The sequence below is a fragment of the Lutra lutra genome, chromosome 11 (genome assembly GCF_902655055.1).
Source record: "Lutra lutra chromosome 11, mLutLut1.2, whole genome shotgun sequence".
In the NCBI taxonomy this organism is placed as follows: Eukaryota; Metazoa; Chordata; class Mammalia; order Carnivora; family Mustelidae; genus Lutra; species Lutra lutra.
In genome coordinates this window covers 36,018,815-36,042,394 of record NC_062288.1, presented here as the reverse complement: position 1 = coordinate 36,042,394, position 23,580 = coordinate 36,018,815, and the positions used below count along the sequence as shown (strand labels likewise).

The 23,580-nt window shown below is 34.8% G+C and overlaps 1 protein-coding gene across 10 annotated transcripts in view; it reads right to left on the bottom strand.

Moving 5' to 3' along the window:
* Positions 1–23,580, bottom strand: part of AKAP9 (A-kinase anchoring protein 9) — a 161,840-nt gene that overhangs the window by 67,412 nt on the left and 70,848 nt on the right. For 8 of the 10 annotated variants that reach the window (XM_047696033.1, XM_047696042.1, XM_047696043.1 and 5 more), the window contains 7 exons: positions 21,209–21,305; positions 19,931–20,023; positions 11,167–11,505; positions 9,675–9,899; positions 8,465–8,605; positions 7,877–7,980; positions 5,182–5,387 (listed from right to left, as the gene is read on the bottom strand). In XM_047696033.1, coding sequence (XP_047551989.1) covers positions 5,182–5,387; positions 7,877–7,980; positions 8,465–8,605; positions 9,675–9,899; positions 11,167–11,505; positions 19,931–20,023; positions 21,209–21,305 — 1,205 coding nt within the window. The remainder of the gene's footprint in view (positions 1–5,181; positions 5,388–7,876; positions 7,981–8,464; positions 8,606–9,674; positions 9,900–11,166; positions 11,506–19,930; positions 20,024–21,208; positions 21,306–23,580) is intronic. The other 2 variants (XM_047696038.1, XM_047696039.1) reach the window with 1 other exon arrangement.

Genomic DNA, 23,580 nt, shown 5'->3' with positions numbered 1-23,580 from the left:
TACCTATTCTTTTATTACATACAATGTGTATTTCTTATCAGTAACTTATCAGAAAATTAATAAATTAACATCAAACTTTAATTTCTAAAGTACTCAGAATATTCGTTTTGATATAGTCATCCAGGAGAATAGGAGCTATTTATTAAAATGTCTGCTAAGCTAATGCAGCTGGTGCCATGCATTTCTCTCAATGTCATGTATTAACAATATCAGATACAACTTTAGACAAGTTCTACGAATGCAGAAAAGTCCAATATTCACTAAGTACCTCCTCTGTACAAGTCACTGGCTAAAGAATCCAAAATTGCATTCTAGGAAGTGATTTTAAATGTCTGCTATTACACAGTTTATCTAAGTTCTTAATGTAACAGCTAATACAATTTTCACTTTGTATTTTTATTCTCAAAACTTAAAAACAGACAGCAACCAGACCAGTATTTCCTTGTATTATTCCACGTATTCAAAACTGAATGTCTTGGTAATATGGATTAATACTTTACAAGTATTCATGAGTTCAAAATGATCTTGGAATTCAAAATGAATTCACATAAAGTATAGTACAATGTATATATTACGAAGTTACTAAACAAAATGAAGGTAGTCTAGGAAAAAATATTTTTGAAGCTGTGGAAGAAATATCAATAGTTTATAACTGGTGTTTAAAACTAAAAATATATGTTATATAGCATCTTTACGGAATTAAATGCATTCTAGTGACCTTCTAATAAATACAGATAATTTGACAAATCTGAGTAAAGAGAATAGTCTGACACAATGGAGAGCTAAGGCTTAATGGAGTAAAAGTATGTGGAGGAGTTAGGATGGGGTGAGAGGAGGGCAAAAAAGGTAGTTGGAAAGGAGGCTGTATCCAAGTTGTGAATGGTTTTAACTTCATAGGAACCTTGGGGTTTTGCTATAAATATTGGGGTAGTAAGTAATTTTTTGAATAGGAAGATATCAAATCTCAAATCAGGAAACAAACTGCAGCAATACACAAAACAGGCTGAAGAAGACAGGTTAGAAGACTATTTCAATCGGGGCACCTGGGTGGCTCAGTTGGTTAAGCATCTGACTTCACCTTGGGTCATGATCCCAGGGTCCTGGGATGGAGCCCTACATATGGCTTCCTGCTCAGCAGGAAGTCTGCTTCTGCTTCTCCCTCTGTGTGCACGCTTGCTCTCTCTCTCAAATAAATAAATAAATCTTAAAAAAAAAAAAAGGAAGAAAACTATTCCAATCACCTAGATGAGAAGTGTTGAAAGGTAGGGGGCTGGGCACAGGTCGGAGAAGACTAAATGGATAAGATAAGGGAGAAAGAAAGTAGTAAAAGATAGGGTTCAAGTATAGATCATTCTTAGGTTACAGAAGAGTCATTAAGAGAAATATTTTAAAAATCAGGAGGAAAATACATAGAGTAGGCATGAAAAATGAAGATGGAAGTGTTAATGGGCTAGGTAGAGAAGATAAGTCGACTTTTGGAAATATGGGTCTGCAGAACCTTAGAAGTCATCTGTATTAACGTAAGAGTTGAAATCCTGGAAGTGGATACATTTATTTCATGAGCAGTAAACTGCTTTCCTGTTTCAGGAGAGAAGGAGGACAAACATAATATAATAAGCTAACAACAGAACTGTGTGAAAGAAAGTCATAGAAAGAAGATGCTCCAGGAGACAAGAAGAAAACATTTCAAAAAAGGAAGAGATGTCAGTAATGTTATTTGTTTAGACACAAACAGGACAAGGACTGAAAAGATGCTATTAGATGTGACAACTGGGAGGTCACCGTCATCCTGAGAGAATAGCTGTGGTACTGTAGGCTGATAAAAGTAGGAACTGGTCTAATCTCTCATTGAGTTTGTCAAGGTTTACCTTGATTGGGGAGCAAAGTTAAGAAGAACCAATGCACCCCCCACACACACATCCCACACACACACACCCCACATACACACAAAGACATAAACATGCTTTGAAGAAAGAGAAGAAATCAATGGTGAGAAAAAAAACTAAAGATACTATGTACTGAACAGGAACAAATCTCAAGCACAAACTACAAAAGACACATAAAACAAAATGGATAAGCCACTAAAAATTAATTTTTTCAAATGCTAATGAAAAAATACATATTAAAGTATCTAGAAAAGGTGAAGATGGCAACTAGCTTAATGTAGCTTATTTGTAACATTTTAAAGATTTACATAAAAATAATGCGATTATGTTCCAATGAGGAAAGAGAACTTTCATTTTTATTGTTTATTTCGACGAAATAAAAGAATGAGAAAGACATCAAGGTTACACTGTATTTATAATAACTAGTCTTTGGGAGAAAAATCAGAGAAAAACAAATGGCAGGGCAATTTCATAAAATGCTGATAGAAATCTCAGAATTGCGTTTGGTGAAGTGACTCATGATTTTAGATTGGTGAACCACTCAGATCTGTGTCTTAAACACAGCAGATGATGGTTATTCAAAAGTCCTTTAGTCATTTACTTTACAGATTTATACCATGCTCATTCCTTATCTTCCCAGATTAAGTAGGGTAGGTGATCCGATAGAGCCTCCCCTACCCCAGTGGCCTTCTGAAGGTCTCTAGAGCTCCAACTGAAAACTATTGACTCTACTTTGCCTCTTATACCTGACAGGTGAGTAAACTGAACTGAAGCCCTGGGAGACTGAGAGATGTGCCCAGGGCTGCAGAGAGCTAGAGTAAGATTCAGAGGCCTTCTGATACTAACCAAGCATTCTTTCTATCACATCATACTACTCCAAAAGGAAGCTGCAGCAGATGAGATTCAGTGCCTGGTCACCTGGGAAAATGAGGAGTGCCTAAATGAGATGAAGTGGTCAAGGAGGACCTCTCCGAGGAAACATCATTAAAGAGTATTATAGGAAATAACTACTGTTGGCTAGAGACATTTGGCCTTTATCCTAGAAACAATAGGAATATTTAAGATACGGAGTCATCAAGGAGACTGGAAGCCTGGGCTGAAGGTCCAGACAGTTTCCCAGGAGGTATTCAAATACTTTAGTTTCCCCTGAAAGTGGAAGGCTTCCAAAGGTGTTCAGCCTAGCAAGAAGCACGCTCACGTCAATGGTTAAGTACTCATGTCACCTTCCTTTACGATTTAAAAAATGTATTAACTTTATTGATTTTCCTATTGCAAAAGTAACAGAGGTGAGCATTCTTCCACTGAGCTATCACAGTTCAGGCCTCAAAGAACTTTTCTTTCAACATATCCTAAGGGAACTTACTGTTATGAACTACTTTAATATTCATTAAAGTTCAACTGATTTCACAGTGGCTCGAAATCTCCCTTTAATTTCATAAACTAGGTTACTCTTATGAGGAAGCACACATTAGCAAATCAATTATTTACTTCTTTAGAGAGTTAACAAGTCCATACATGCGAAAAATCTAAACAAGTATGGACTTGAAAGCTGAAAACAGATCACAAGTGCTATTACCTATAATAAAAAGTCATACATAAAGACTGAAAAGCAAATGTTTCATAATCAGAGTAAGACTGAACTTTTTCAGTCATATTAAATGAGACATAAAAGAAATATTTCACAAGTTCCTTTGAGTTTTTACAGTAATGAAAAACATGAAGGAACATAAAAAAAAAAATCTTACAAAGGGAACAGTGTCAATTTTTTAAGCCAATATATTCTTCTAAGTTTATGAGAAAATTCAGTTTTAAATGATAAATTCTATTAATCCAATATTTCCTTCAAGATGCAAAATGTATCTCTAGATGTCCCCAAATGACATCAGTAGTCATCCTAACTAGTTTGATAAACACTTTTATAGTAAGACCAAGAAAGTGTTACCTAATTCTTTTCTATACATCAAGATCTATATGTAGAAGTAAAATAGCCCTTTATTGAGAGCTTAACAGAGAGTGAATGTGAAAAAATACTTCTACAAAGTTTAAATGAATTTGAAAGAAAGTTTAAAAATTCAGTATTATTTCAGCTTATTTTATTAAGAGGTTTTTTTTTTTTTCAAAAAATTTTTAAGATTTATTTATTCATTTTAGAGGGAGAGAGAGTGACAGCATGAGTGAGAGGGGGAGAGGGAGAGAGAAACTCAAGAAGATTCCATGTTGAGGGTGGAGCTTGATGCAGGGCTTGATATATGACCACAACCTGAGCCCAAACCCAAAGTCAGAGGTTCAACCAACTCTGCTACCCAGGTGCCCCAAGAGGTTTTTAAAATTATCTTTGTACTCAACTGACAGAGTTTTCTCTGCACTTGGAAACAGGCTCTGGCCAGCTTGTAATTAGGTAAACTTTCTGCAAGTGGGATAATTTCTTCTCATTTCTCTATATGAAACTTAAACAGAATGCTCTCAAAAATTGCAAATATTGGCATTTTTAGAAGGTTGGCTTCTAACTGGGGAGAAATGCTTGGGTGTGGAATGGTAGTAAAGTATGGACCTGATCTGCTGATCCAAGAGTCCAGACCCTATCTTTCCCCATCTGACAAAAACTTTCTCACCTTTTGATTGTCTAATTCCCTCATCAATAAGGAATTAAAAACAAAAAGGGTAGATGTCAGTAGCATGAAAGTAAGACATTCGAAGAGGAGCCCAGCCCACATGGTTGGAAGAAGGGAGAATTAGGAAGAGAGCTATGTCATGGTAGGACCTAACCTTTGGATCCACACACATTGTCATACTTCAGAAACACTTTTCCGAGAGGAAGAAAGGAGCTAACAGAGGACAGTCTAAAGATCAAGTCTTCGGTTTCTTATCAAAACTTCCTTCTAACCATCTCAACAGAAATGTGAAACTGATGCTTGATTCTTAAAAGCTCTTTATTACTCATCTTATAGGGTGGTTTCAGGATGTTCCCACTATCTCATGGCTATTGATAAGAGTCCTGAGAAGTGATCTGGAATTTTTCTTTTATGGTGGAGAAATTAAACAGTCTCTGGTTTATATAACAAAGTAGTTAAATCTGGGTATCTAAAACAACTCCAAGATAACATTGCAAATACTATACAGTAATGGTGTTTTGATAATACTGGCTCCCAAGTATTTGTGTCTGAAGACTTTTTTGTTGGAAAAAACTTTAATATTGTCTCTTCTGTATTTTCAATACATAGCAAAACTGTCTTGAATTCAGAAAGATTTACTGAGCATAATTTATGGTAGTCTCAATGGCATACATAACTCTTACCTCCTGTGTGTTCCTCATGGATACATGACTTTATAGGTGCCTCTGCTTCTGACCTCCAAATCAAGCTGGCAGATGACTGGACCTTACTAGATCTATCTAGAATACCAAGAACATGGCGACCAATTGTTTCTTCAACAGCTGCTGTTGTCTTTACAACTTCTAAGAGGATCTTTAGGAGTCTGTTATTAGCTTTCTGAAGCGCAAATCTGTATAAATAAAGAAACATTTATTAAAATGTTTAATCTTTTTGAAACACTCTGCTATGTTCCACAAAAAATGTACCATAAAATATGACTTGAAAAATAAAATATTATATGATCTTCTCTACTAAAATATGCTAGTGTACTTAAATGAAATGCTTTTGTTTTTTATTTAATAATTACATTATAAAATTTGTTTTCTTCTAAAAATTTTTGGTCTCTCAGTAAATTATAACTTTTTTTTTTTTTTTTACAAATGTGCAATACTGTACTGACCTTAAAGAAATCATACAACTAAAGTTTTAAGCTAGTAAAGTTTCTAAACTAGAAGAAGATTTTAAGGAGATACAAAAGTTAAGTTTTAAAAATTGTGGTAGTAAAAGGCACATGCAAGCTGATATGTGGTTTTATGGTTCTTTATGGTTCTTATACATGTTTCACATTTAATCTTCTTTGTGTCAAACCTATAATTTAAAATATAATTTAAAAATTCCACCAGAAAAATGTGTATCTCTACAACTTCCTGGTGATAATCTAAATAAATTACAAAAACAGGCAGAGACCTGTTCTTAAAAAGGTCTATTGTGCAATAACACTATTTGCCAACACCAGAGGGAATATCATAGGACATTCTTTATTATATCTGCTCCAGAGACACAGATTTCTCAAGTTATATAAACCACATTCATTTTAGCCAGTAGAAAGAATTCATTTTCAACCAAATGGAATTAATAGTACATCTGTCTTTTTAAAAAGATGTCAAACATCTTCATTTTCAAAAAAATTAGAAAATATTGCTAACCACCCACCTAAATATCTCAGCAAATTAATCACTGTTAACATTTTAATATCTTTCTAGCCTTCCCCTCTACCTCATAAATATATTCATTTTAAAAACAAAAATGGAATTATCCTGGACAAAGAGTTTTTATGTTTTGTTTTTTTTTTTTGCTTGACACAAATACCTTTTCATGTTAAGAAATATACTTCCATAAATGCTGATTCAGAAGATTATGTGATTAACCTTTGGAATAGCTAAACAATTCTCTTGTCCTAATAGCTTAATTCAGTAAGAGTACTGTAACAGTGGCAAACTTTATACTTAATACATATAGATAAAGTAAGAGACTTTCATGGTAAAGGTCCTCTGTCTTAAGACAGTTTGCTCTTTCAACTTCACACTGTGGGAGATCACCAAAAATCAGGTTAAAGGATATCTAATTTCACAGGCACATGACATAACTATTTTAAGACAAGGTAATAAAAGGACAAGTTTTCCTTCAGTATTTGTCAAGTGAAAGAGACAGTTCTATTTTCGTACCTAGATCAAATTCTCTGCTTACATGAGACCAGGCATTAAAAATAAAACTCTAAGTAATTCAGTTAGTAGTAAGTCAGTCAAGGGTTTTATTTAACTTTTTCTTAGGTTTTGTTAAAGCCCCAAATGCCTCAGGACTAGGATAATTTGAAGATATTTCTAAGTAAGAAAAGTAATTAAAATTAATATGATGGTAAAGAGAAATAAATATGAATACTCATTTATTAGCACTTGCTGCAAAAATTCCTAAAAATTAAACACTACATTGTTTTAAAAATATACCAATCAGAGATAAATAATATAAAATAAACAAGGTTTATTTTATATTGCCATGGTAACTCTAATTTTCATACACTGTCTTTCTTGTTTGAGTTCCATACTGACTGTGTTCCATACTGATGATCCAATGGGGAAGCCAAAATCTTAGGGGCCAAATTCCTCCATGCAAGCTGAGGAAGGAGGTTAGGAGGACACAGAGGGTTGACAGTCACAGAAATTGGAAAAGGAGGAAATTAAGTTAGTAGGTATTAGTTTAATTTAAAATTAAAGAAATTATTTTCATTTGAACAAAACAAATTTTAAAATATTATGCTTACAGTCCTTAATATGGGGGTAAATTCTCATTTAATATTTGACAATTATATATTAACATGTACAAAATCAAGTCAGGGAAAGTTTTGTTAACATCGGATCATTAAATTTATTCCTCTATAAAAGTGGGATATGGATTAAAAGTTCTCATCTGATATGCAGTAAATGAAAGAAAGAAGCTAATCGCAGACCATCACACTTCATTTTTTTTCCTCATCACAAGCAAGTGGGTGACTTATATTGAATGCATGTCCATGAAGTGAAGAAATGTACTCACAAGTGCAACTGTGTTTTTTAGGATAAAAAATGGCATATGAGCAGAATAAAATTAATTGAGAAAGGTTCAATAATCAAATAATGCCTTATCATTTGCTGAGATAAGTACATGGTCAATATCCAAACAAAAATTACTTTACATATAAAAACGATTTTTAAAAATTGTTCTATTTAACAATCAAAAACTGACAATTCTTTACATACACAGTAAAATGGACAAATAAATGTACAAGATCAAAATAAGGACGAAGTTTACCACACTGAAACTATTTAATTCCCTTTGTACCAAAAAAATACACATTCTGCATACCTTTCATTGGTCAGAATATCAGGAGGCACATCTTCAGGTTTTCTGTCTGACTCCTTTTCTTTAAAGATCTGTTCTTCAATTTCCTCTTGGTTTTCATTTCCATTCTGCTTAAGTTTATGTAAAGGTAGAGAGGACAAAACAGAAAGAAAACCTGTCATCTGGGAAAAACCATGTCGTTCTTCTACATTGTTATGAGGTGAGACAGAAAACTCTGCAGGCAAAATAGATAATCTTCCAAATAATATTTAACTACATTTTATAAAGGGATTAGCATTATCAAAAAAGATAAGCAACCTAATGCAGAGATGAAAAGAAGTTTAATGGGTTCAAACTAATGCATGCTCTAGTGTGACATCAAGTTTGTTAGGTTACTCCTTGGTGAAACAATAGTTGCTGCTATAGTAATGTCCTATGCAAATTACCTTAAATAGAAGATAAAAATCTTGACTCCACCTACCCTGGATGTAAACAATCACAAATACATTAAGCTCAACACCTATAAAAACACATTCATACCAACAACAAAGACAAACAGATCCTACTGCATTGTTGATCCACTGCTCCTAGGTGGGCCAAAGTCCATACTACCTGTGTTTGCGTACTGCTGTTGCGCAGCTCACAACACAGCTTCTCTCTTCCAGCTAGAGACAGCTGCTTTAGTGCTTCCAGCTCCTCTAAAAGCACCCTCTCTCTCTCTGAAACCAGGTTTTCATTATCTATTGAGGATCTCTAAATAAGAAAAAAGGTCATGAGAGAATATTGTTTGCGATAGAAGAAAAAAAAAGCAGAAATAATTAGCAGATTTCTTTTAACCCCCTAGAACCAAGAAGCCCTTTCTACCTATGAGCTACATCCCATGATTAGGGGTTGAAAGCATATATAAAGTTCAATGCAAAATTTGAAACTTAAAAAAGCTAATTCAGGAATTTGTGAAGCTCAATTAATATTATTTTTATATGCCAATTTTGCATTGAAAAATCAGGTTTAAATTCACAAAATGCGATGAAGAAAAGCAACACCAATTTTTCCAAATGATATGTTTTATGTTCAACTCCCAATTTTCTTATTATTCTATATTTGAAAGAACACATTTCAAGATTTCTCTATTTTTTTAATCTCATTTAAGTTTCCAAGATAAATTGAATAAATTTGTTTTTATAGGAACTTCTATATAAATATTTCTTGCTTTTCTATAATGATTTTGTGAGTACACTGTATATAGCAATTGATAAGAATCCAGCTCCCAAATACCATGGAGTAAGAAAAGAGGCAAGAATGTTATGTAAATCTTCATTTCTCAAATCAAGAAGAGATGTTTCCTTGGACAAAGTTCCAGAAACATACTACTTCAGATTCCCATTCATGATTAAAAAGACAGATTAAAGATAGATAAAGGTAAATCTTGGAGATGCTAATTGTTGGACTCACAAAACTAGAAATGAATATAGGAAAAATGACTATCAACTGCATCTTAGCACAAAGAATTTCCAAAATTGTCAACGTGCTTTTGTTGTGTATGGTCAATGGAATGATTCAAAACAAACATACAAACAACCTTGTAGCCACTTTTCCAATGGCAAAAAAGGCAGATAAATAAAATGGCACAGAGGACAGGCACTCCAAAGTTGAGTCAGGTGTTCCTAACAAGATTTAAGGCTGCTGTGCTGATGGAGTCTGTTCCTAATGTTAAATATTTGTATTTATTCATATCTTGGCAATAATTCTGACTTTCAAAAAAAGGCTACATAAAGAATATTGTTATTTTAATTGGGGAGAAAAGGGCCTCTAAGTCCTATACCTGGGCTAATTGTCTGTTCAGTCTCTTAATCTCTTCTTGCAGCTGTTCCTGGTCTTCTCGCTGTCTCTCCATCTGGCGCATGTGCGCCTGCCGTAACAGTTCTGTTGCCTGCTGATGTTCTTGGTATTGTCGTACAAGTTCCTGCCTCATATCTTCCAACTGTTCTTCATTTAACATTAGTTGTCTAGAAGCATCTATACTCGATACCAAAATCTCATCATGGATCTACAATATTTAAAAAAAAAAAAGGCAGCATACATAAAACATTTCATAGAAATCTGTCAGCATCAACATCATTAGAAACAAATATGAAAGCAATTCTAACCCACAAAGCACCTGATGTTTTCTCCCCATTACTTAACTAAAACATTAAGTTTAAAAAAAAAAAAAGAAATCTGTCTTCATTATAATTCCAACTCGATGTAAAGTTAGTTTATTATCATTACACGTTATCCTCTAAAAGCAGAAGAGTTGCTTAGCAGTTCGTTTAGATGCAATCTGATTTTATGGGAGGAGGAGAATAAAAATTAAAAATCCTCAGGATGCCCTCTGCTCTTAATGAAGCTATAACTCCATTATCCCTCCTGACATTTTATGATGGGGAGATAATATAAATGGAATATTTATAATTTAAAATTATATTTATAAAACATGAAAAATTTTACCTACTTATATTATGCAATGGTTATCACAGTACTACAGAGAACTGCTTGATAAGAAACAATTTTTAATAGTTTTTATTTGGAAATAAAGGCTTTATATTCCACTTTCTCAAACTCATAAGAAATCAACTCCTAAATGAAGTTCACAAGTACTTCAATTCCCAAAGAACTACTACTTAAATGAACAGTTGCTGGTAAACTAAAGAGGTTTTCACAAATACCTTAGTTTTGCACTTCATGTAGAAGTTGACAATTTTATTTGAATATGCCTCTAAATAAGACAACACATCCTGAACATTAATAAAAAATTTGGATTTAAGTAATTTTAAAATGTAGGATTTACTACTTTGCTAAATGCACAAATGGTTGTGGTATAGACAGAATAGATCCTCCATTAATGAGTAAGCAAAGAAGAGAATTAGTGGATAGAGAGTACAGTATTTTTAAATTTCTTCTTAAACAGGTAGCTATTTCCTTGTGATGTTATCATCACATTAAATGAAGCAAATATTTTATTCATACATATTGCTAAACTATAAGACAATTAATCTTAAATTGCCTGAAACAAAAATAATGCAGGTATAACTTACAATGAGATTTTACCATTCACAATATGTACAAGATTAACAATACTATGAACCAGACTTGTTTTATTTAATAATAGTATAAAATCATTTATTCATATGTAAGTAATAAAACATATTCATAATTCGAATCCCTAAGTCAAGACTAGATTAGATACCTTCCTTTCACATTAAAGAACATTAAATACTGGTAATATTTTTATCGTGAAGGAAGCCACAATTTTTTATACAAGCAAACATACTTACAGGTTCTCTGACTATAAATGTTTTATCTTTGGAGAACATTTCTTCTGAAATAGTCAGTTCACGGTCCTTTGACTCTAGTATATCATCAAGATTATCATTGTTCGATAACAGAACTTCCTTTCCATCTTCCCCTAACTCTTTACTAAGTGGTTTAAATTCTTCTTTAAATTTCATGTCTATTGCTTTAAAAGTTTGACCCTCTGATAATTTCATTTCATTTAAATGTTCTTGCTGACAGAAAGCATGTGCTTGTTTTGACAATGTAGTATCCTCTTTTTCCCCAGTTATTCTAGATAGTTCAGTTTGTTGAGCAAATGCTATACTCATTGACACAATGACCTAAAGAAATAAAAAGGATTAGATTTATAAATATCAGCAAGAATTTATTTATTTACATATTTTTAAAATTTAAATTAATTAACATATAATGTGTTACTGGTTTCAGAGGTACAGGCCTGTGATTCATCAGTCTTTTATAATACCCAGTGCTCACTACATCACGTCCTCCTTAATGTCCATCACCCAGTTACCCCGTCTGTCTCCCTGCTTCCCCTCCACCCGCTTCCCCTCCAGCAACCCTCAATTTGTTTCCTACGATTAAGAGTCTCTTGCAGGGGTGCCTGGGTGGCTCAGTGGGTTAAGCCGCTGCCTTCGGCTCAGGTCATGATCTCAGAGTCCTGGGATCAAACCCTGCATCAGGCTCTCTGCTCAGCAGGGAGCCTGCTTCCTCCTCTCTCTCTGCCTGCCTCTCTGCCTGCTTGTGACCTCTCTCTGTCAAATAAATAAATAAAATCTTTAAAAAAAAAAAAAAAGAGTCAATTATCATATGGTTTCACTTATTTGTGGAGCATAACAAATAGCATGGAGGACAAGGGGAGATGGAGAGGAGAAGGGAGTTGAGGGAAATTGGAAGGGGAGGTGAACCATGAGAGACTATGGACTCTGAAAAATGATCTGAGAATTTTGAAGGGGTGGGGGGTGGGAGGTTGGGGGCACCAGGTGGTGGGTATTGTAGAGGGCACGGATTGCATGGAGCACTGGGTGTGGTACAAAAATAATGAATACTGTTATGCTGAAAAAAATAAAAAATTAAAAAAAAAAAAAAAAAGAGTCTCTTGCAGTTTGTCTCCCTCTCTGGTTTTGTCTTGTTTTACTTTTTCCTCTCTTCTCCTATGATCTCCTGGTTTGTTTCTTAAATACCACATATGAGTGAGATCATATGATAACTGTCTATCTTGATTGACTTACTTTGCTTAGCATAATACCATCTAGTTCCACCCACATCATACCAGCAAGAATTTAAAAAGCAAGTTACCAGTCAAATGGTTTTATTTATTTAAGTTTTAAGATTTTATTTATTTGAAAGAGAGAGAAAGAGAGTATGAGCAGGGGAAGGGGGGAGTAGAAGGACAGGGAGAAGCAGACTCCCCGCTCAGCAGGGAGCCTGATGCAGAGCTTGATCCCAGAACCCTGGGATCTGACCTGAGCTGAAGGCAGATGCTTCACTAATGGAGCCACCCAGATGCCCCTCAAAACGGTTTTAAACTAAAAGAAATCCTACAGAAAGTGACAGAGATAGTCTCTATTTTACATGCCTTCAATCTTCTCCAACTAGTGGTAAGACCTCAAGACTAGCTTTTACTTTAATTTCCTGTCCTGAATCTGATCTGCTTGTCTCTCAATACTAAGAATGCAACACAGACAAAAAGATTAAAAATATGAAAGAGAAGCAGAGAGATGAAGGATAGAGTGGGAATGTTCATCCAACATCTAACCACTGTGTCAGGAGGATATATTAGAGAATAATGGAAAGGAACTCTTTCATGGGTATAGATGAGAACACATAAGGCATCGCTCCTAATGGAGAAGAAAAATGAATCTTGGAAGGACAAATAAAGAGAACACCAAAAAGTTTTTAAATGTTTCTAGAATAAAAAGATGTATTACCTATGAGGGAACAACAATTAAAATGACAAGGACTTTCTTAGCAGAAACAAGAGGAAATCAGAAAACAATGAAAGGTTATCTTTAAAGTTATGACATTAAAATAACTGTCAACCCAGATTTGAATGGTCAATAAAACCATCTTTCAGGAATAAAAGCAAAATAAAAGCATGCAATAAAAAGTTTACTCCAGTAGATTGTAAGTAAAAGAATTTCTAAAGGATGTCCCTCAAAAGGCAGAAAAAGATCCTAGAACGCAGCCATTAGATGCAAAAAGGATTAGAGCATTAAAATTTTTTGTAAATATGTAGATAAATCTAAATGCTGATAGGTATGAAGCAATAATTCTATCTAAATTGTGGAATAAAAAACATAAGACAGAGATTTGTAATTCTAGTTAGCACAAATGAAACCCACTATGGCCCCTCTCTGAAAACTGAAAAGTGAACAAAATATAAAAGCAACTACCAGAGAGATCTGAAAAGTAAACAAAAGCAAGCAAACTGCAGAGGGCATCAAAAGTTGAAGAAATTTGTGTGAGGAAGGTGAAACAGAACTTGTGGTCTGTCCCTATTTGGACTATTTTTAAAAAATAATTCATATTTTCCAGAATATTTTAAGACCCAGTGTCCACACAATATTCAAAATGTTCAATATACAATTCAAAAATTAGATGACATACAGTATGTTATATGCCAAATTTGTTGCCATGGCAGGCTGAAGAGAAATAATACCAGAGGAAAACTTGAAGTCTGAACAACAGCAGAATACTCATTCTTTTCAAATATGCACGGAACATTCAACCAGAACATATTTAGGGCAATAAAGTAAACTGAGGGGCGCCTGGGTGGCTCAGTGGGTTAAGCCTCTGCCTTTGGTTCAGGTCATAATCTCAGGGTCCTGGGATCAAGCCCTACATCGGGCTCTCTGCTCAGCAGGGAGCCTGCTTCCCCCCTCCCCTGCCTGCCTCTCTGCCTACTTGTGATCTCTGTCTGTCGAATGAATAAATAAAATCTTAAAAAAAAAAAGTAAACTGAAATCATACAGGGTATGTCTGACCACAAAGAAATTAAAAATTATACATTAAATTAACAGGGAGATATCTGAAAACCCCTAAAATGTAGAAATTTAACAATATATTTCTAAGTTACTCATGAATCAAAGATGTCGCAAAAGAAATCAAATATTTCGATTGAATGAAAACGTGTTGAACGCAGTTTAAAGATGTGCTTAAAGGGAAACTTACAGCAGTTAAATATATGTATTAGGAAAGAGGAAAGGTCTTTTAGGAAACCTGAAAAAGAAAGCAAATTAAACCCAAAGCAAGCAGAAACAAGTAAAAAATAAAAGCCATCAATGAAAGTAAAACAAAAGCAATTTTTTGAAAACCCAAAAGCTGGATCCTTGACAATATCAATACAACTGATAAACTTCTAGCTCAAATGAGAAAGAAAAAAGAGAAAACAGAGATAACATACAGATCCCACAAACATTAAGTGATAAAGGAATAGCAGAAACAACTTCACCAACATAAATTCAACAGTTTAGATGAAATGGACCAATTCCTTGAGTGACACAAACTAACAATGCTCACTCTAAAAGGAATAGATTACCTTAAAAAAAAAATCTATTAAAGAAATTGAATACCTAGATTAACAAAGCCTTCTGTAAAGGAAAACTCCAGGCCCTGTTGGTTTCACTAGCAAATTCTACAAAATATTTAAGAATAAAATAGTATCATGGTGCCAGGATGGCTCAGTTGGTTGAGTGTCTACTCTTGATTTCAGCTCAGGTCATGATCTCAGGGTCGTGAGACTGAACCCCACACTGGGCTCCATGCTCGGTGCAGAGTCTGCTTGTACCTCTCCCTCTGCCCCCTCCCCCAAAATAAAATAAAATAAAATAAAATAAACCAATTCTACATAAATTCTTCCAGAAAGAGGGAAAGAGAAGAGGGAATATATTTCAACACTTTACAAGGCCAGCATTATCCTGATATCATAGCCAAAGACAATACAAGAAAACAAAACTATGGATGATGTTCCTCACGAAAACAAACATAATTATCCTTGACAAAATATTAGCAAACAGAATCCAGCAATATAAAAAGAAGGTGATTGTCTCCAAAGGAATATGAACAAACTTGGGGGTGATGGAAATGTTTTATATCTCCATTTTGAGTTGGTTTCATAACTAAACATCCTGTTAAAACTCACCAAATTTTGCACTTACAGCTGGTGAATTTCATTATATGCAAATTATACCTCAGGAAAGATGATAACAACAACAATTTGCATTTAATGGGTCTGTATTCTTAGGTTAGGTTACAAAGGAAGCTTTTGAAATTCTGAAAAGTCTGTATCATAAAGATCACTTTCTTTGGCTAGAAATGAGTAACAAATAATTAAAAGAGCTGTATGGTCTGAAAACTAAAAAACTCAACTGGAAGACTCAATTACCTCGTTATTCTCTCCTTTCCATTTCACTATCCTATCTAAGGAAATTCCACCTATGATTACAGGTGACTCTGTGTAGTCTCTGCCTGTGTAAAATGAGCTTAGCTGAGGAGGAAAAAAAAAAAATCCAACCAAGCTGACTGGTCTTATTTTAATCTGTAACTATTATCCTTGCATGAGCCCTTCAGGACACTGGCCAAATCTACTCAATTTCCCGTGTCTTTTCCATTTTTTATTCCTTCTCCTAGACAGCCCTCTCTCCTTAAACCTTCAGTATCTTCTCTTCCTTTCTCATTCTCAGGTGCTGATCTTTCTTCTTATTTTAGTGAGAAAATAGAAGCAATCAGAAGAGAACTTCCAAAGCTCGAAATACTGTATCTGAACACATCTTGAATCATGAAGCAAATATTCTCTGCCTTCCTTCTTGTTATTATGGATTAAACTGTCATGCTCCTATCTAATGGCAACCTTCCAGGGACTGCATCTCCTCTCTTCTCAGGGACACTGCTCCAACAACTATTTCTCTCTCTCCTGAATTAGCTATTTTTTTTCCTTCTCTCTTTAATAATCTCTATTAACAAGGAAATATGATATCTTTCTTCTTAAACAGAAACAAAAACAGCAATAACAAAAAGGTACTGCTTGGCTCCCTCTATTACACTGAGCTACCACTCTATTTCTCTGATCCTCTTTCAAGTAAAATTCATTCTTCATTCTTCCCCTTCACCATCTCAAATCCAATCTAATCAGTTCGTCTGCATCACCCCATCAAATGTGTTTTTGTGAAAGTCACCCATGATTTCACATTGTAAAATCCAATAATTAATTTGCAGTTCTAATCATTCTTGACCTATCAGAAAGCTTTGACAGTTTAATACATTCTCTTCTCCATATACTTTTAATACTTGTCTACTGTAATGCAATCTTTGTTCTTCCCATATTTAATTCACTGCTTTTTCTCCATCTTCTTTGTTCTTCCTCATTTCTCTGACCTCTCAACATTAGCATTATACAGACTCAGCCCCCAGACCTCTCTACTATATATAGTCACTACATTAGTGTTTTTCAAATTTTCTCACTGTAACCATGGTAAACACATACATACCAATAAAAAATATTTTATGTTGACACCCAAAGCATACATAGGTACCCGTGTTTTATTATTATTAATTTTTAAGTAGGCTCCATACCCAACATGGGGCTTGAACTCAAAACCCAGAGATTAAGAGCATCTCCCCAACAGAGCCAGCCAGGCGCCCTTATGTGTGTATATATTTATATAATTGAACTTTCCTATTATGTTATTATGTTAAAATCCTGGACCCAAACTAATAGACTGTTTTTATAACTTAAAGATGAGTTATAACTCACAGTTTGAAAAACACTGCCCTACAGGTCACCATATTTTCATGTCTAGTCTTATCTATTTCCTGAACTCTAGATTCATATAACCAACCACTTCTTCAATATTTATTTTTAAACATTTATGAAGTGTTTGCATTTAGTGGGTCTGTATTCTTATGTTGAAGGTCTACCTCTCCTCTCCAAAAACTACTGTTTTGCAGTCTTTTCTGACACCTAATAGCAACTTCATTCTCCCAGTTGCTTATGTCAAATAACCTAGAGCAATACCTTCCCTGAAGGGCAAGCCTTTGCCTTTTTTCCTTTTATTTCTTCCTCCTGTATCCAGCTACATCTGCTGCGAAGATAAATCTGTTCCAGGATTTCACAATATTTCATCAAATGGGTCCCCTAACTGTGAGGGTGGTAGGACTGAATCAAACTGTCCTCTAATTCAGCACAGCTGTGGCTGGGCAACTAGTCTTCACACTCCTACCAATTCTTCCTGGCCACCTCTTTGAAACATTCATTGGAGTAATTCTTGACTTTTTCTTTCTCTTTCATTCCACTTTCTCAAAAGGTACTCAATCTGTTACCTTCGTGATTTACTCTCCCATTTCCTTCAGGGTTCTTCTACTACTTTAAGAGGTCTTCCGTGATAACCTTGTATCAATAACATCATGGGATTTCCTAATAGTTCTATTATCCAGGTTTGTTTTCTTTTCATAGTACTTACCACCATCTATACAGGGTCCATCTGCACCAACTAGAATGTAAGATCTATGGGAGTAAACACTTCATCTCCTTTTACCTCTGCTATATCCTAGCACTTAAAACACTCTCTGGCAGTGAAATGTAAATAAATGTTTATTTTCAGTAGTAAGTACACAAATCACAGGTTAAATCTAATATGATGTATATTAGGAATCACTACCCCTAACTGGGCTTCTTCTATACACCCTATATTTTTGAAACAAGGGTTCTCAATCTTTTTCCAACATCCTATCTAAGAGTATAGAGTATAATCCTATCAGTATTGGTAGTGAATGTCAACAATCTGTATTCTAGAATCATGCTGAATCTCTTGGACTACAGTACTTTGGATGTCTTAGGGACAGTTTTCAATGACCTATACACTTTGGTGCTCTGCCATCTGCTTAGCTGACTAATGTCTTACAAAAAATATTTATCGGCACCTGGGTGACTCAGATGGTTAAACATCTACCTTCATGATCCCTGGGTCCTGGGGTACGGTCCCCCATTGGGCTCTTGGTTCAGTAGGGAGTCTGCTTCTCCCTCTTCCTCTGCCTCTCCCCCTATTCATCCTCTGTCAATCTCTCTGCCTCAAACGAGTAAATAAAATCTTTAAAAAATTCATATTTATAACATCACCATTATCACAGTAATATGACTACTTTAAAAATTTCATTTATGAGTCTTTATCATCTGCTAGGTGGTTTATGTAGATTAGTTCACTGAATCCTTATAAAAATTACTTATTCCTTTTTTATCCTCCTTTCACACAGAGAAAATAGACTCAGAAGTTAAGTAACTTTCCTAAGATCATAAATCTAGTAAGTCAGAAGAACAAGAATTTAAAGCATGGTCTATCCTATATCAAGCCTCATGCTCATAATTGCTATGATGCCCTGCTATCACATTTCACTTGGGAAATTTTTTTAAGAGTGATGTGCAAGAGAAAATCTGCATTTCTTTAAAGAACTAGATAAGCAGAGCTATGGTGCCTCACTTTTTACCTTGATCTCCAAGAAGCAGACATTCAATACAAATACAGAAGTGATTAAGTCCTTCAGCCCGTAATACTTCCTTGGGTCTTCCCCTTCTAATTTATGTTTAACCTAATTCCTTATGTATTTCTTGTATACCTTATCAATCCTCCTCCTTTAAAGTGCCCATATCCACGGGGATTGTTATACTGGAACAGCTGAAGTATTTAAAAAAAGCAGCAAAGAAAATCAGAATTTAACTGTTCCAATATAAGACCCCAATCAGGCATATGCATTTTATTTTTTTAAAGATTTACTTATTTATTTATTTGAGAGAGAGAGAGAAGAGTTTAAAAGAATACCTCTGGGCATAGCAGCTAACGGTATCTATAGTTAACATTATAGTAATTTCTCTGGGAGGAGATAAGCAAAGAGAATATATAGAAGACTAACCACTTTCTATCTCATTTCCTACCATATTCCCCACCTTCAGGGTAGGTGAAACTCCATTACAAGATATTACTCACAAGGCAACAAATTTATAAAGACTTGTTATGGCATTCTAAAAACTTTTTTTTTTTAAGGATCTATTAATTTATTTGAGAGAGAGCACGAGAGAGAGAGAGAGCACAAGCAGGAGGAGAGGGAGACAGAGACGAAGACTTCCTGTTGGGCAGGGAACCCGATATGGGGCTAGATCCCAAGACCCTGGGATCATGATCTGAGATGAAGGCAGATGCTTAACCAACTGTGCCACCAAGACGTCCCTGAAAAGTTTCTAATTACTATCCCATATTAAGAAAAATGCTTTTCTTAAAGAAAAATTCACAGAATGATCCATTTAAAGGCAAATGCGGTTGATAAAAAATAAAGTGCAGGGGTACCTGGGTGGCTTGATCAGTGGAGCATTTGACTCTAGGGTCATGAGTTCGAGCCTCATGTTGGGTATAGAGACTACTAAAATAGTTAAACTTAAAAAAAAAAATGCATTACTATCAATAAAATCTTTGTTGTTGTTTTTTTTAAAGATTTTATTTATTTATTTGACAGAGATCACAAGTATGCAGAAAGGCAGGCAGAGAGAGAGGAGGAAGCAGGTTCCCTGCCGAGCAGAGAGCAGGTTCCCTGCCGAGCAGAGAGCACGATGTGGGGCTTGATCCCAGGACACTGGGATCATGACCTGAGCCAAAGGCAGAGGCTTTAACCCACTGAGCCACCCAGGCACCCCTAAAATCTATGGTTTTTGAAGCTTGAAGGGAATATAAACCATAATAACCTGCCAAAGTATAAACTTACCTTAGCTACTTCTTCTTCTAATCGTTCTTGGTACTGTTTTTCCAGCAACTTAACCATATTTGTTTCCTGTTTCACTCCAAAATCACCAGAAAACTAAATTAAAAAGCAAAATATAACATACTTGTTTATACTAATTATACATCACTTATTTTTAAACTTCTACCCTCAAATATCCTCAAAATATCAATGTCTCTTAGAAAAGTTCTGCGAAGTTCCAATAAGTATGTTTTAGTTCTGCTCTTACTTAAAAATAATAATTCTGGTGAATAATTCTAGTGTATAATTCTACTAAATAATGTACTTACAAAAAATGTACTTACTACACTGAACTTAATGATGCTAAGTGAGAAATATATTTATATATTCTAATTACAATATAGTGCAATAAAGACACTTCATAAATATAATTAAGAAGTATTTAATTTTAAGAATGTTAACAGTGGCTATCTTTGCTTATGAAATTATAAGCAATTTTTATCTTCCTAATATTTATTAATACTGTCCAATTCTCTGCAAATACAAATTACCTTTAAACTAGAAAAAACAAAGTTTAAAAAAAAGTAGAAACACATTTTCAGCATCAAAGCTGTTTATTAATTATCTGAATACTCCATAGAGGATGAGTATAGAAGAATCAAGATATGTAGCCAACATCTCTCCTCTCTATCCAAAACAAGAGAATGCAATGATCTTTGTTTTCTATAGGAGTTAAGAATCAAAAATCTACTGAATTAAGATAAGGGTTTTGCAGCTGCAAGTTTCAGAAAAGTGGCTACGAAATGGGAGTATATAAAATGTTGAGGACAGGCAGAATGTGCTGGCCTATACTGTAAAAGATGAGGGACTTTTATATATCAGATGGCCTGTGCTGAAGGAAGCCTTGTCTATTGTTCCAGCCATAACATCTTTTGGGAATTTTGAGGATTCCTAAATACTATTCTAGACGTGGACTGGCTCAACTTCCTCTGGTGGCAAGAAAAGCTGTTGCAAGGGCACTGAAACTAATTTGTTAATATAGCTAATGTTATACAAACGAAGAAAAATTTTAAATTAGAACATTTTTAGAGAGAAAAAAACTCTCAATTTTAACTGTGTTAGTCCTATGCTACGAAAATACATTAAATTTCTTTATTTATATATTATTCTGGGTCTTTTATATAAGACTTTATATATTATGCTTACCTCTCAGCAAATATTAAATTGGATAATTACTGTAGATATAAAAAAGACAGTAAGAAAAATAAAATCAGTGCACACAACAGTTTAAAGATACAATACCTCTACTGTACCATCAATGTTCTGGTTTAGACAACTTCCAGGATATACTGTTTTCTGGACATCAGATTCAGTTATTACCATTGAATCAATGGAGAAACTAAACAAAAGAGAGTGAAGGAAATAGAACTGTGAGTTTTACTGTTAGTTCAAATTTACAGCATGCATAAAATGTGTATTAGGGCAGGGGCAAAAAAGAGGAGAGATCAAGAGTTACAGGTATTGTGACTTAAATAGTATTTTTGACTAATTTTTTCATTTACAACTAAAGTAACACAACTGAATGAGAGAATATTTCAACAAACCATTGAATTTTATGCCATTTTAGAAAGTGTACTAAAAATACATGATGTAGAGCTATTTACAGGTACAGACAGACATTTTTAAAAAGTTTTATTCCGAGTAAAAGTCTGTAAAATCTCATTTTTTATTAAAAATCATTTACACACACACAGAAAAAACATCTGGATGAATACATGTCAAAAGTAACAATGATTAACTCTAGCAGAACTGGGGAGCAGAGGCAAGAAAAGGAAGACTCTTAATTTATACAGACACTTCCAGATATTTTTTGTTTTTAATCTATTCATTTATTTTTTGGTGTTCATGTCTTTATTCTATATTGTTTTACAGGTATTATTTTGTAAAAAAGTGATTTTTTTCTTATAATGTTGAACTTGGGTCATAAAAACAAGGTAAGATTAATATTTAGTAACCATGGGAAAAAGAACAAAGGGGCTAATTATAACTTTTTCTGAGTAATACAATTTCTCAGTTCTATTTTTTTTTTAATTTATTTTTTTATAAACATATAATGTATTTTTATCCCCAGGGGTACAGGTCTGTGAATCGCCAGGTTTACACACTTCACAGCACTCACCATAGCACATACCCTCCCCAATGTCCATAACCCCACCGCCCCTCCCAACACCCCTCCCCCCATCAACCCTCAGTTTGTTTTGTGAGATTAAGAGTCACTTATGGTTTGTCTCCCTCCCAATCCCATCTTGTTTCATTTACTCTTCTCCTACAACCGTAACTCCCCATGTTGCATCTCCTCTCCCTCATATCAGGGAGATCATATGATAGTTGTCTTTCTCCGATTGACTTATTTCGCTAAGCCTGATACCCTCTAGTTCCATCCACGTCGTCGCAAATGGCAAGATTTCATTTCTTTTGATGGCTGCATGGTATTCCATTGTGTATATATACCACATCTTCTTTATCCATTCGTCTGTTGATGGACATCTAGGTTCTTTCCATCGTTTGGCTATTGTAGACATTGCTGCTATAAACATTTGGGTGCACGTGCCCCTTCGGATCATTACGTTTGTATCTTTAGGGTAAATACCCAGTAGTGCAATTGCTGGGTCACAGGGTAGTTCTATTTTCAACATTTTGAGGACCCTCCATGCTGTTTTCCAGAGTGGTTGCACCAGCTTGCATTCCCACCAACAGTGTAGGAGGGTTCCCCTTTCTCCGCATCCTCGCCAGCATCTGTCATTTCCTGACTTGTTAATTTTAGCCATTCTGACGGGGGTGAGGTGATATCTCATTGTGGTTTTGATTTGTATTTCCCTGATGTCGAGTGATGTGGAGCACTTTTTCATGTGTCTGTTGGCCATGTGGATGTCTTCTTTGCAAGAATGTCTGTTCATGTCTTCTGCCCATTTCTTGATTGGATTATCTGTTCTGTGGGTGTTGAGTTTGCTAAGTTCTTTATAGATTTTGGACACTAGCCCTTTATCTGATATGTCATTTGCAAATATCTTCTCCCATTCTGTCAGTTGTCTTTTGGTTTTGTTAACTGTTTCCTTTGCTGTGCAAAAGCTTTTGATCTTGATAAAATCCCAATAGTTCGTTTTTGCCCTTGCTTCCCTTGCCTTTGGGAATGTTCCTAGGAAGATGTTGCTGTGGCTGAGGTCGAAGAGGTTGTTGCCTGTGTTCTCCTCAAGGATTTTGATGGATTCCTTTCTCACATTGAGGTCCTTCATCCATTTTGAGTCTATTTTCGTGTGTGGTGTAAAGAAATGGTCCAATTTCATTTTTCTGCATGTGGCTGTCCAATTTTCCCAACACCATTTGTTGAAGAGGCTGTCTTTTTTCCATTGGACATTCTTTCCTGCATTGTCAAAGATTAGTTGACCATAGAGTTGAGGGTCTATTTCTGGGCTCTCTATTCTGTTCCATTGATCTATGTGTCTGTTTTTGTGCCAGTACCATGCTGTCTTGATGATGACAGCTTTGTAAGAGAGCTTGAAGTCTGGAACTGTGATGCCACCAACTTTGGCTTTCTTTTTCAATATTCCTTTGGCTATTCGAGGTCTTTTCTGGTTCCATATAAATTTTAGGATTATTTGTTCCATTTCTTTGAA